This window comes from Caloenas nicobarica, chromosome Z, assembly GCF_036013445.1.
Source record: "Caloenas nicobarica isolate bCalNic1 chromosome Z, bCalNic1.hap1, whole genome shotgun sequence".
Classification (NCBI taxonomy): domain Eukaryota; kingdom Metazoa; phylum Chordata; class Aves; order Columbiformes; family Columbidae; genus Caloenas; species Caloenas nicobarica.
The window spans coordinates 104,080,200-104,095,142 of NC_088284.1; the positions used below are offsets into that span (position 1 = coordinate 104,080,200).

The following is a 14,943-nucleotide window of genomic DNA, read 5'->3' on the forward strand; positions in this document are numbered from 1 at the left end:
GCACGAGAAGGTTTGCTCCAAGGGAAGGGCTCCTACAAGGCTGTTGTGAAACATACTCTGTTGCGTATTCTAATTGTTTCACAGCAGAAGAGAGATGTTACCTGATTCTCTTGAAATTAACCAGTAAAAAACTTCACAGCTACTTGGTGGTTTATGTTTATGGAATTCTCTTTAATGTAGAAGAAGCTATTGGCATCTCAGGATTTTACAACAGAGTTAGATATTGCATATGTGAGAAAAATCAGCAGTGTTGTGTCTTACATTTCAAAGTGGAGAGTTTTTGCCTAGATATGGGCTACTGTGTAAACCATGGGTTTGTAGCTACCAGCAGTAACAAATAACAAGTGCTTTCCAAGCAACACTGGAACTGGGGCATTCCTGTATTTCTAATCTTAATTCTGTCTTTGTTTCCAGAGAATGAGGAATTCCAAGAAAAGGAGACAGATCTTTTGAATGACATATGCTTTCTGCCTTCATCTTAGTACCTTGTTGTGAAAAACAGAATGATGAAACGTTGTTGTTGGTTTTTTTCTGCTGAGGCAGTCACTCTCCTCTTGATCAAGAGAAGCCTACCGTAAATTGGAAACAAAATGGAACTGAAATCCTGCGCATATTAAAAGCAAATGCATGAGAGGGATGAAAGTGAGTGTGGATGTTAAAGTGCTGAAAGGGAAAACTTAAGGTGGTAGTGCAAAGGACATAGCATTTCTCTCCTGTGCACACCCCCGCCTGTCCAACACTCCCCATCTCTGCATACACCAGCATAGGGAAATGTACTAAATTGTGGACATGTGCCTCCCTCCTCTGTCTCTTCAGCTCCAGCCTGCACCAAGGGGCTGCAGGGGGAGGTAGAAGCGGGGGCAGGTACAGCCATGGCTGAGGGAGGCCAGGGTGGCTCCTGTGCCACAGGCTCCCCAGAGCGGGGCATTCCCCACCCGCTGCCTTGGGCTCTCCTGCCACGCCTGCCCAGGTTGCTACATGCCAGCAGCAGTGGCCGTACCCTATATAAGAGCCTGAGGAGCCGGCCCACGCGTGCCAGGGTGGGTGGCCAGGAGTGGGCTGCCATGGAGGCTGAGGAGGCCACAGCAGTGGCGGCGAAAGTGGCGCTGCGGACGCCCAAGTGCTCCCGCTGCCGTAACCACGGCTTCGTGGTGCCGGTGAAGGGCCATGCTGGCCACTGCCGCTGGAAGCTCTGCCTGTGCGACAAGTGTGCCCTCATCACTGAGCGACAGAAGATCATGGCAGCCCAGAAGGCCCTGAGGCAGCAGGTGCCTGACGCCCTGGCTGGGGCAGCCGCAGGTCCTGCTCCCCCGGGTGAAGGCCCGGGGGTGGCTGGCGGGGCGGCCAGCGGCCCCGAGCAGAGCGGCCATGACGGGGTGAAGGGTGCCCAGCCCGCAGGCAGCAACAGCAAAGGAACAGCATGCAGGGGACCGCCGCCTCCTAACAGCCCTCCCTTCTGGGACTACGGTAAGCGCCTGTCCTGACCCCCCAGCCTCTTCCTCTGTCCCACCAACTTTCTTTTGGAGTTCATCCTTTTCCCCATCTAACACTGTCACTTGCGCAGTTTGCACCCGCTGGCTCCTCAGGCTCCAGCTCCCCAGAGAGCCATTCCTGCTGTCTGTCCTTCTTTCCTTCCTCAGCAGACACAGGTACTCAGCTTGCATGTTGAACGTGCAACCCTGCTTTTATTTTCCCTTTTGCAGAATCTGCAGCATGGGTCCCACGGCTCTGCGGTGGCAGGAGCAGCATGCTCAGCATTGCTGCTCATTGCAAAGTTGAAGCTCAAGCAAGTGGTGTTTCTCTGAGAGGGAAATTAGTGTGGGAGGGAAACCAAACTCTAATGCACTGTGCACTGCAGGTGCTCCTGCCTGTTTCTGACTTCTGTCTCACTGTTTATAAATTAACAGGCACAAGCCTCCAGCAACAAAAATGCTAAAAAAACTCAGCAATGGCAGGTAAATGGGGAAGTTACTGCTGCAGTTGCCTGAAGCTACAGTTTTATGGTAGCACTGTAAAAGAAAGAGACCTTTTGGCCTTAATTCTTGTAGCAAAGACTAAACTTGGCTGAGATCACTTGGTGTAAAAGTGCATTTGGTGTTTAAGAGGAGAACATAGATTTTGCAGGTGGAACAGTTGTATGGTCTGTCACCTCTTAAATTACTTCCTTTAATATAGTCTTTCATGTGACTTGTCTAGTTTATTACTATTTATTACAGTAACTTCATACTATTACTACTTATTATAGTAATTTTACGGAAATACATACTGACTACAGTAGTCATTAGTCTGAGCCTCTGGAGATCTGACAGCCTACAAGTCAAAATGCTGTTCTGGGAAGCCCAGAGGAAAGAGTCATTTCAGATATCTCTTCTTGCCACCCATCTGTCAATAACTGTTCCCCTTTTTTTAGCTTTGTTTCCATAGAAAATTATGCTTATGGATGACACTAGCTATACATATGCCTTTCAGTCCTTACCTTAATAACATCTTTAACTTGCTGACCAGTTTAAAAAAAGGTTAGCGACAAATAGTATAATTCTAGTACTCCAGGAGTTGACCTACTCTTGAAGCAAATTCTTCCATTTCTCTATCAACAAGAGGTTGCGCATACACGATGGACCCTATTCATATTGAAATAACCACTCTTTTTTTAAGACTTCAGAGAAGCCATAGAAGATTCCAGATGCAAGATAAAAACCAAAGGAAGTAACTGATTCCTGCATCTGAAATTGCCTCTGTATGTCCCTAAAATTGAGCCTTTGTCTGTAAATTAACTTAAGAAGTGACAGGACTAAAGTTAGAACTCTGTTATTTTTGTAGATTTTTTTTTAGGTCTGCTAGAGTTAAAAGTCTTAAGGTAGGTTGTTTTCCTGTTGCTGATGTACTGAAAGAATAAGATTCTGCAGCCAGTGCTTTACTAAGGACTAGCGGCACAATGCACAAGGCAGAAAAAAATGCAGATCATTCTGTGTTACAATATCATCTGCTGCACCTTTCCTTAGTTCCTAAAAAATTCACAAAATAAGTTCACAAGGAGCTAAGCATGAAACCAAAGGGACAGATTCTCCTGCCTGAGAGTGGAATTTGGTCCTGCAGCTACTTGTACTGAACTCCATAGAATGACATGGATACTTCTATTTGTTCTTTTCTCATTGTTTCCTAGCTCACCCTGCTTTTCCTCCAGAATATGTGGTCAACCCAGAATACCTGGAGAGAGAACCTCCAAAAGTGTACCCTGGGTGTTCTGGGGTATATCCTTACCACCCATTTCCCATGGGATTTGCCATCAATCAGTCAAGCTGTAGGGGAGCACCATCACCTTCAGGGATCTCACTTCAGAGAGGTTTGCGACACATTCCTAGCAACTACGGGCCAGGGAATGCAGCTCCTGTGGCAGTAAGTAGTGGTCTTTTAATTACTTCTGGAAATACTGCTGTCTTTACTTTTAGCTGCCTTCTTGCTGTTAAAGTACCCGTGAAAAGTTATGCTGCTTATCAGTTACATCACAGCATTTTGATATATTGTGCTAAAGAAAACATCAGCACATGGTGATGTTAATAATCTGACCTGAACCCAGAGGAGCAAACCCATGCACTTGCAAGGAGCCAGAATTTGTGAAGTGCTTTTGGGCTTACACATCCTGCTAACATCTGCAACAGCCTTTTGGAATGATGGCAGTTGAACACTTAATATGGTCACATTGTACCAGCACAGATGGCACGGAATTGGCATTGGGAAGTGCTCCTTCTTCCATGCAGGACGAATTTAATGGGGAGGGAGAGTGTCAGAGCTGGGCCAAGGCACCACAGCTGCAGAGAATAACAGAGGGAAGGAAGTCAGCTCCCACAGGGAAGCAAATCAGCATGGTCACATATTTCTGGTTTGAGACATTTGGTTTTCCAAAACCAGTGGACAATGTTTGTGGTTAACAGAAGTTCCAGATGAAAAATGATGTTTAGCATCATAGGACCCACACCTTCAAACCACACAGAGATGGTAAGAAACGAGAGGCTAGATTGCCTGTCAGTTGGAATGGTGCGTGTGGGCACTTTTCAGTTCCTTTCAGTGCTGTCAGTTGTGTTGGTTTAAACTGGTGGGGTCCAGTTTTTGTACCACAATTGGGCACATTATCAGATTTCCAGCTGTCATGCACCATTCTGTCTGCCTTGAGTATAGTTCATCAGTTCATGTTAAGGCAGAGTGATCTGCCTCAAGACTACTAGATTTATTATGCTTGCATAGAAATTCCTTGTCACATTTTAGGGGTTATTGAGAAAGAGAGTAGCTGGCAGCAGTCTGACGTCCAGATAAATTATCTTGGTAGGCTGGATTTACACAGGTTGAGAAATGCCTTGTCTAGAACATCACTGTATGTGGTTTTGTACTTAATTTTTAACTGTCCTGAAACAGATTGAAAGATCTTCTACTAGTTCTATCTGTGCCAGGGTGCATGGCCAGATCCAAGAGAAAAATGCTCCTGTTTCTCCGATACTAGTGTTTCTGAGGGCTAGAAATGTCTCCTTGCTCATGGAATGAGTTTTATCATGCTCTAACAGGTCTGGTGATCACAGAAGACCAGGGCTGTGGGGCAGCCAGTGGTGCACACTAGCCCCTCAGTATAGGTAGAGCCACTCATTTCACTGGGCTGAGGGGAGAATCCAAAACTACCCAGGAGGTGGTTGCAAGGAGCATTTTCCTAAATTGCCTCTCTGTTGCATGAACACTTTCAGACTTGTTCAGTGGCAAGTGCATGGGGTCAGTGGTGAAGGTGACCTGCTCCTGGTTTAAGCCAACTGCTCTAATGAGATGCCAGAACAGATGACAAGGACTTAGAAGGTCAGTTTCAGCTGAGATATGGTCTGAGAAGCTGCTACTTCTCAGTTTCAGTGTGTTATACTTTTCCCAGGCTTTGCACGTGCTAATACATGCATGGACATGGTAGCATATGGCCACCAAAAGGATAAAAAATGTAATATTCATTGGTAAAAATTGAAAAATAAATTGTTTGATACTCCACATGTATCTTGGAGAGAATCTTTATATGGAAGATGCTTTACTTTGTGTGTTTCTGCAGATTCCAGATGGCGGTGGAGATTTCCATCAAGGATACTACACTCCCCTGCCTCAGTTCATCCCACCAAGTTTTCTGCCAGGGATTCATTACATTCCACCTCCCCTATCCCTGAACATGTTGGCGGAAACAACCAAGGAAGCACATGGTAAGGAAGTATGAGATGAGCCCTGGGAGATCCAGTTTTAACCGGGTTTCAATACCAAACCACAGAGGGGGAAGCCCCAAAAGACCCTGATTCTAGCTGGTTTTCAGGGTTTCACAGGTCACTGTGATGGAGCCAGGACTGAGATCCTGGAGTCCCAGGACAGGTTGCCAGCTTGTACAGCTCTGGGAAGGGCTGACTTGGGGGAAGCAGCCAGGCAGGCTTGGGCTTTCCAGCTGACAAGCACCTCAGTCTCATGCAGATGTTGAAATTATTTGGCTCTGTTGCAATTTAGATAAAATGTTTAAAAAATGCGGACTGACATGAATAATACGAAATTTCTTGTTCATCTGAAAAATCCACATTTTAATTGCTGTAAATGCAAGATTGAATCTTCAAAATCTCAAGTTGTTTTATTGAATCTCACAGTATTTTAAATTTCTGGCATAGGTTAAGTCTTTGTGCCCCTCTCTTTTGGGTCTCTTTCATGTATTGTGCCTACACGTGGACTTATTCGTGATAATATTTGCAAGGTTTTATCTCACTGCAGCTAGCTGTGACCACAAGAGGGTAGAGCTGCTCAGAGAATGAACCACTAGCACTGCATGAATGAACAGCCAGTTTTAAGTTCTTTTGAAAATGCAGAGAAATAAATACTTTATTTCTCTCCTTGAACATGAGGAAAAAATGTTAATCTGACTGTTTATGAAACAGGTTACAATAATCATCCAGTGAAAAATCAAATCTCTTGTATAAGAGTGGGGAGAAATAGAGGTGTATAATTATCTCATTTGAACTGAAAAGATGATGATGGTGGTTATGTGGGGCAAAATATAAGTTAGGAGTTTTTTGGCCTGGTTTCTTGACAACATAAGGCTCATGCAGTCTCATTTTCTCTTAATGTCAGTCCTCTCATAAATTTTCAGTCCATTAGTTATTTTCAGCCAAACATATCTGTTGTGATCACAGGCCTACATAATATTGATCTGCAAGGGAAGCAGATGCCTCCTACAAAACGGTTTGTTTGCAGCCATGTCGTGGTGTTTGGCTGGTTGTCAGCTTGCACTCAATTCCTGACTGACGTGTGTGTATCTTGGCCAACAACCAAGTGCCTGCCAGTCAGCCCAGCAGCGGGCACGTATCTCCAGAGCAGTTCAAGCATATCTGCTGCTTGTCTGGCTGGAGAGCCAAAGAAAAGTAAGCAGAAGATGTGGTGGACAAGGGGAATAGGAAGAATAGGGCAGTATGGGGGGTGTACAGATATTGTAGAAATGTGAAGTTATTTTAAGATACTGACAAAGGCATTAGAACTTGAATGCAGTGTGTAGGAGATACTGGTGTGCTGGAGGTAAAATAATATCGACTGAGATTGAGGAAGAAAGGAAAATGAGGGCTGTCAGGCAAACCAGAAAGCATATGTGAGGATTAATGGGTTTTGTGATTTGGAGGGTACAAGAGATCTGGGGGATACTGCAGTGGCAGAGAACATGTAGGGAGCTGCAGCTATTCTGTTGAATTGTGTGGGAGTGGGAAGGAGCTAGGAGTAGCGGACAGACATGGGGGACATGGAGAGAAGTAGTGGTATTGAGTGAGGAAAACAGAAGAAATCCTGTCCTGTACTGGTAGAGTGAAGTTGTGCTGGCCAAACAATCATGAAAACAGGCAACTGGATAGAGAAGAGAGTTCATGAGAGCACCCCCCACAGAGAGCAAAATGCCATCTAATGACCTCAGCCCTTATTACACACCAGAGAAATCACAACCCAGGCACAAAGCCATAGGAAACAATGCATCATGGATTGTACTGCTCAGAGAACAACCCAGTTTTTTTAGTACTACGGAGAAAGTACAAATTAATTCCACTACATAGCATTTGTGCTCCAGGATATGTAGGAATTTGCAACTGTGACCCAGTGAGGGGGGATACTTCTGCATGAGGTCATGTACAAAATAGCCTGCCGGCAGAAGATGCAGATGTAGAGGGAAGATACAGTGAAACTAATAATTATTTTATTTTGGTATGATGCTTGAAAAAAGACAGAGGCTGTAACATTTAGTGTGTAGGGATGTGTTAGGATTGCATCATGTCTTTTTGCCCCAAGAAAGGAACAGACTCAAACCTGCAATTAGAGTTGGGAACATCCTTCCTCCAGAGGGACCTCCGGAATTGAGGCGAAATGGTCTTTCTGGCAAAACAGTTGCAGGAGAATGGATGGAGAAAACTCTAGCAGGGGACAACTAGTGAGAAGAAATGCCTGTGATCTCTGCCCCAAAGGGAATCTAAGATGAAGACAAATAAAAAACAACAAGCAAGCAAACAAATGAAGAAACCCCCACAAAACAAACAAACAAAAAGTCCCATCTGAAAAAGATTTTCCAAGGCTAGAAGCTGCTACCAGAAAGGTTTGAGTCAGTAGTTGACTGCAGTTGAATGACTGAGGCCAGTTAGGTTTACAATGGTGAAGTATAAGCCATGTTGTTACACAATTTCATGCAGTATTGATTAGTAATGTTCTGGAGATTTGACAAACACAAGGTATGTCCAGTAAAACAGCCAGTACAGCATCTGAGGATAGACCCCAATTGCAGATTGTTGGCTTTCTAAAAGAGCAAGCTACAGAAAAACAAACAAAAACCCTAGTTGCCTGTGAGGAAAGGAGGGAGCTTTTCATGCAAATTGGCAAGTAAATACTTTATAAAATAAAAATCCCTGGTTGGATTTTAAGAGGGCATTATTCAGACTGTCAAGACCTTTGAGAATTCACAGGAGTGTTAAAAAGGCATGGCATAGATTCACTCCAGTTAGGCGGGCAAAACAGTCTGCCAGTGCAGCTTCAATACTTGCCACCTTGAAGCGTTCTTGCTACATTTCTTTAAGCATGGCTGAAACAATCAACTGCTGCCTGAAGTTCAGAGAGCTGCAGCTCTTGATGTCAAGCACCTTTGAATTAACTGGGTTGAAAATCAAACCGGAATTTACCTCTGGAAATGAGATTGATACCCAGTGTAATGGAAACTGAAATACAGGATTTGGGGGTTTTTGCTTGTTTGTGTTTAACTCTGACCTTTTTCTATTCTTCATTTTTGTTTCAGCTACTGAAGCTGACAGTCAGGATTCAGGGGTGCTTCGTGAACCTGGTCAACCATCTTCCCCAGAAGAAACAAGCAGAGACCAATCTGTGTATTCTAAACAATAAATGGGCTGGAGAAGAGCTGAGTAGCTGGCAGCGCTATTTTTATACTGAGTGTTGGTTAATATGAGGGCAGAGTGACAGTCACTGAGCAGCCACAACAGCTAGAAGAAGGGGATTAGTCCCCTGCCTCACTTTGCAGTCATGTTAGAGCTACCAGGCTCACAGCTCTGCCTCCCTAGCACTGTAAAGCCCTTGTTCCTAAAAGAGGTTTACCAGAGACATGGTAAGTCCCTTCCCCCTTAAGCAGGTGGGAGCAGCAAATGATTATAACTCTGAATTTGTTTCCTTTGCTGAGGTTAGATGGCTCCCTGACTTTGGAGTGAGGTCTCCGGGCCATGTACATTCTGTGGCCTTCTCTTGCTCATGACAGTAGTCAAAAATGTGTTGTTTGTATATCAATTTGCTGTAAAGAAAACCTGGTTCTGAATATTACAGAAGAGTTAAGTGATGTAGAGGCTGAAGACTCAGTGAGAGAGGACGGGAAGACAGTCTGGGTTGCTGATTAACTCGACTGCCTAAGAACGTGATTGGCTGGGTTCAGCAGGGTAAGGGAACAGTTGGTGCTTGGCAGACTTGTCAAGAAGGGCATGGGAAGAATTTGCAGAAAGGGCTGGTACAGGCTCAAATCCAGTGCCTCTGCTTTGTCTTCTGGGTGAATTGCCTTTAGGGCACCTTCTGTTCAGGTTGGGGACAGACTGATTTGGAATCGCTTCACATCACAGAGGCTTCAGGATTTTGAATGTCCTTGATGGTTTATACATAATTTCATTGTTGTTTAACTCAGTACAGTGGAAACTAAACAGTGCTATTTGTTTCCGAAGGGCTCACATAGACAGCCTTATACATGTATATTGGAAGTGTGCTGTGGTGTATGGAAGGTGTGGAGAGATTGCCTAGGAAACTAGGACAAAACACCATTTAGAATAATAATTAGTCAAATCCATACATATTAGAATTTTCAATGATAATGTTTAATTAAAAATGAAAGGTACATTACTGTTTTGCCTAGAGGAATTGGTTTTGTATTAAGTGGATTGGTTGTTAATGTTTGAATAATTGGGGGGGGAGGCTTTTGTATAATTAAAAAAGATACATTAAATTGTTGGTATGGTTTTGATGATTTGAGGCTTGCATATCTACACTTAATTTTTCTAGCCAAATGTCCAGTGTTGCCCTGAACAGCTCTGTGTAACAAACTTGCTCAATGCAAGATGTAAAGAAATTATACTAAGCTGATATATATATATATTTTTTTAATGTAGTAGATGATCTGCTGGAATGCTTTCCAGCACACTGGGTTTTGGGAGACAGTGAGTGAAAGTGGCAAACTTAGAACTGCCAAAAGGAAAACTTGAAAACCACATGTATCTGTAGCAAATAATCTGATATACAACTTGTTATATACTAGATTTACAACAGCATCTCTGCTCCCAGAAGTGTCCCAAACCTCCTCTTAAAACTGCTGTTTGGGAAAATCTGGACGCTTCTTTAAGGTGTCTGGATAGAGCAAAGCTCTTTTCAATATGAAATAATCTACAAACAGAAATAGCAGCAGCACCCACAAAGCAGCTTCCTCTGTGGATGGAGGGTTGGGCTTTTGTATATATAACATAATGATTTAAGGAAATAGTAATATGCAAGATGAATAGTTGAATAGGTTCCTTCCCAGATATTTTTCTGAAGTCATATTCAGTGTTGGATTACTCCTTAAATCTCAAAGCAAGATGGACTCCAGCCCATTTCACTGACTGTAATGCACAGCCATTGTAGATATACTGCACATACAGTACTGGTTTCTCTCTGTTTTGCTGTGCCAGTGACTGCTTCTGGATTGCCAAGCCCATCTCCTTATTTTCCTTTTCCTCCATCTTTTTGAACTCTAAATGAGTGAACCAAAGCCTTTAGTTTGGCTGTTTGAACGATGGTACGACACTCCAGTAGGATCTCTCTCACTGCATTGCTGCAGATCAGTGCTCTTCTCCAGAGGGATGTAGCGAGTTTAAAGAAGAGCCGGAGAAAGTTGAGGGAGGATATGACTCAGTTTTAGAACATCATATCAGCTATGGCAAAGTAGATGAAAACCCATTAATAAATCCTGCTGCTTCCATACACATGAAGGACAGCCTGACCAGCCTGATTGCCTTCTGTAAGGAAATGATCAGCATCTACCCCAGTCTAAAGTCATAACAGTTGAACAGGTACAATTGACTTTCCTAGAGCATCAATAGTGAGGCAAATACTGTTTCATATGGAGAATCATATCATCAGCCAAACTTTGGTGCCTTTTCAGATTTTTACATTTTAGGAAATTTGTCCCCAAGTTCTTGCACCTATCCCTGCATGGAAGAGTTACTGACTTGGTAAGAGAATTGAAGTGATTGACTCTCCAGTTGACAGGAAGAATTATGTTCTGTGAATAATTCAAAGCTTCATTCTTCCATTTTATGCTCAGCTTGTCCTTTTTAACCAAGGAAAAATATTCCTTGACAACTGGCATTGTCATAGTATGCACTTAAGGACTTCAAAGTGAATAATTTTAATTCCAAACTTAGTGCCAACCAATGTTTCCAATAATTAAACTCTGTGATCTCTTCTAACTCCATTTATTTGAATAAGTGACTTAGGGATAATGAAATCAGTTTGGATGGAAATGGAATTATTTGGATTAGACAAGTCACTCAGAGGTTGTTCCAGCCTTAATTGTCCCAGAATGTTATTGGTTTTTATTAAGACTGAAGCCACATAGACTTCGGTCAAATTCATAAAACTTGGGGAGAAAAAAGAAAGTTAGCTACAATAGCCGCTTCTGAAATCTTTCTTGCGTGCAAGCTGCTACTGAATGCAGTAGCAATTCTGCACATGGCATTTGTCATCAATATTATTTTCTGATTTCTGAGAATTGGATCCCTTGCTAAATAGATCTGAACTTCTGAAGATGTGATTCCTAACACCTGATGCTTCTGTCAATCCTCTGTCCTCACTGCAAGCCCCTTGGTCATCACAGAGCAACAAGCTTTTTCTGTACACTGAAAGGGAAAACCTGAAATTAGGAACCAGTTCTCTGACGTTTACTCACACCGCTAATGTAATTACTTTCAGTGGAATTATTTGCCAGAGTACAGAGCTGACAACGTTGGTTAGGCATGCAAGTTTAAGATCCAAGTTTTCTACAGAGGTGTCTGTGACACTGTCCAAAACCTCAGATTATTGTAGATTTGCATTTTCTGTAGGAGCTTTGGAAAAAAGAAAAACAAACCCAAGGGATTCTAGAGGGATCATGTAATATGTCCATTCTGCAAACATATGTAAGATTCATTTGTCATTGCCCAGCAGCAAACTGCTAGATGTTAACATTTCTGTAGTATCAGCTTCTACATCTGCACTGAAGCAGGTTTTCATATGACAGTAATTATAATATTCTTTCTAGGTCTTTTTATTATTTTTCTTTTTGTTCTTGGAATTAGAAGCACCCAGTTGGAAACCTCTGAATCCACAGCAAGGCTATAGCTGTTTTTTCCACATTAATGAGTAATTAATTTTGAACAGCAATCCAAGGAAATATTTAATTGCCTACCAATAAAGTCAGCTTGCTGCAAACAAAATTCTCCCTCCCCTTAAAAAAAATAATTTTCATGACAGAAAAATTCTTTATGATGTGAAACATACCTATTCTGGAATAGTGGAAACTTTAATTAAATCATTCTTATGGGCAAGTGTGTCTGGTTTTCCTATTTTTTGCCCAGTATTTTACTACCGCAACATTAGTCACAGAGTTATGTCCCTCCTTAGCTTGCCAGAACGTAAGAGAGAAAACCAAATGTAAAGAAAGACTTTGTGGAATCTGGTCCTGAAATCAGAGTGTCACTGGTTGCTTTACAGTAGCCTAGACCATTGAGAGTGCTCCGGATCCACCACAAATGACCAGGCAGTGATGTGCCCGTTCACCCACCTATGCATTTTACTTACCTGTATCCTTACAGGTACGTCTGATCATACATGAGTAAGGCTCAAAGAGCCTAGGCTAGAACATTTCTGAAAAAGCCCACACCCAAGTCAGCGGGCTTATTTTGGTATTACTTCTATTTAGAGTGAGTAACATTTTTCTCCTGTTGCTCCTTGCTGGCCCTTCCCACTGGCTTTTTGGATATTGTCCTCAGCTGGGCAACATTAGTAGTGGCCTTGCTACTGACTTCATAGGGTGATCCCCTATGGATCCAATGATAGGCCAGTTGTGAGCTCACACTGTTTTTCACTTTTCTTTTACACAACTGTCTTTAGTGGAGGCATTTCTGGTTTCATTTACTAATTACTGTCAGGGTTTTATAGTCTTACTGGTACAGTCTACTCAAAACTGTCCAGGCCACATAAGCTAGAGCAAATACAAAACATTCCTTTTACCAAATGTAGTTTAAATAGCACTCATATGCATAGTCCTCTGGGAGAACCTTCCTAATTTTTCACAACAAGGTTTGTTACCCATTAAGAAATGTATTCTTTTGATTAAGGTGCAAATTTACTGTTTCTCATGCTCTTCCAACAGTAAATATGTACTTATATTCAAGTAATTCAAAAGTCTCACATACCTGGAGATAGCTAATTTTTCACATTCCCTTCCTCATGGACTGTCTCACATCATGAAATGGTTCTTTACTTCCTGATGTTCCTCAGTCCTGGGATTACAAATTTGTTTCCTCACAGACCGAGTCTGCAGCTGTGTTTTGCTTTTCTCAAAACACTTCGCAGTATTTTTTTCATGGCCACTGCAATGATGGCATACAAATGAATCAGAGAGATGTACTTAAAAAAAAAAAAAAAGAGAAATAACAACAACAAAAAAATCATCTAAAGAAGTAAAGCACCTGGTGTGTTCAAAGGGAATACTGTAGAGGATGATGGAAAATCAGAACCTGGACTCGTGTTTACTTGTAGGGTTGGGAGTGACTTATGGAGGAGAAAGCCACCTGTCCATCATCAGCACCCAGAAAAGTCCAATGGTGTCTACAGAGTGGGAGATACCCCGCAACTTTGTTTTTGAAGACCAAGGTGCTCTCAATACGCTTCAGCAAATGTGTGCTTCAGAAATTATGAAAGAAAGGAGGTGTCGCTGCAGCCTTCCCACAGCGAGGGGCACAACCCAGCCCCGGGCAGAGGGTGACCGGGAGCCCTGGCAGCACAGCTGGGGCAGCCCCGGCCGCCCTCCCCGCCAGCCCTCAGCCCGGGCCCGCCCCGGAGCAGCCCCCGACCCTGCCCCTGGGCGATCTCAGGGCATCAGGCTACGAGGGATGTTAACCGCCACCGCTCCCTCACAGCGACCGGCACTCACCCCCCGTCACGGGCTTGGCCGGCCCTTCATTAGCGGGTGCTAATGAGCGGCGCGAGGCGAGCGCTGAGGCGGAGCTCGCGGGGCGGCCGTTGCGGGTCTCGTGCGGGCTGAGGCAGAAGCGCGGGCGGCTCTGAGGCGGCGCCTCGCGCTGCGGGCGGCGGTTGGCGCCGTGAGGCGGCTCCCCGGGCGGCCTGTGAGTGTCGCGTCTTCTACATTGGCCCTGGGCGTAATAAGCCCTTCGCGTACTTGTAGGCATTAGACACTTAAGCGCTCGGGGTTTGAAGTTGCGATTCCCTTGCGGGTTTCCTACTGCAGTGGCTGCGCATGATGTGCAATTCCTCGGTGTGGTGCGTGGGCAGGGGAATGGAGCGCGATGGTGACTTCGTGGCCAGGTTGGGCTGCTCATTTGCTGCTTGTCATGCACGTGCCTAACAACAGTCTTAGTAGTGCAAAGGACAAACTAGTCCATGAAAAAGGTAATCTTGTGTTCCATTTGTGTTTGTTCACAGGTACCTAGCAAACAGCCGTCCCAACAAATTTCCAAGACAAATGTTTACCTGTGTTCAGAGGGTAATGGTGGCAGGATGCAGTTTGCCACAGCTCTTTACAGCAGGACTTGGGAGTACATCAAACTCAGCTCTGTTCATGGCAGGAAAAGCCACGGGAGATTTGTGTGTTCTAGCAGGTCGGTCATATTGGACATATGTATATAGTAGCCTAACTTACATGTGTAACTTCTTTCAGTTACCCTAAGTCCCTAGTAGCATGGAAGGGACAAGTTCATGTTCTAAGGAATCTATCTGACCACTTACAAAGTAATAACTACACCTTAAAACCAGGTTTTGGAAGGCGTATATGGCATTCCCTTTCACAGTATAAATCAATGCGTGTAACCAGTACTCGATGTAGCTTTACATTTGGTACCCATTTAAAAAGTTCTTGCTTTCAGAATACTTTTACCATTTGAAAAGCCTAGAAGAAAAACAAAAAAAACCCAAACAGACAAATTAAACAAACACACAAAACACAAACTACAACAACAGAACACAACCACCAAACCTGTAGCTTCAAAAGAGGAAAGGGAAACATTCAAGACTTAAGCCAAAATACCTTTATTTTAAAAGTAGTTCGACACAGTTGTTTGTGGCTTTGGATTCCTTGGAATTAAATTTAGCTATAATGGACGTTTTGCCCTGTGAGACTGGTGCTTA

General features: G+C 43.5%; 1 protein-coding gene across 1 annotated transcript; it reads left to right on the plus strand.

Annotated features, from left to right (window-relative positions):
• The first annotated feature begins 1,064 nt into the window (after positions 1-1,064).
• On the plus strand, positions 1,065-8,412 carry DMRTB1 (DMRT like family B with proline rich C-terminal 1). The gene is made up of 4 exons (XM_065657605.1): positions 1,065-1,467; positions 3,164-3,396; positions 5,075-5,219; positions 8,309-8,412. Exons 1-4 carry the CDS (start codon positions 1,065-1,067, stop codon positions 8,410-8,412), a joined length of 885 nt encoding a protein of 294 aa, XP_065513677.1.
• The last annotated feature ends 6,531 nt before the right edge of the window (positions 8,413-14,943 follow it).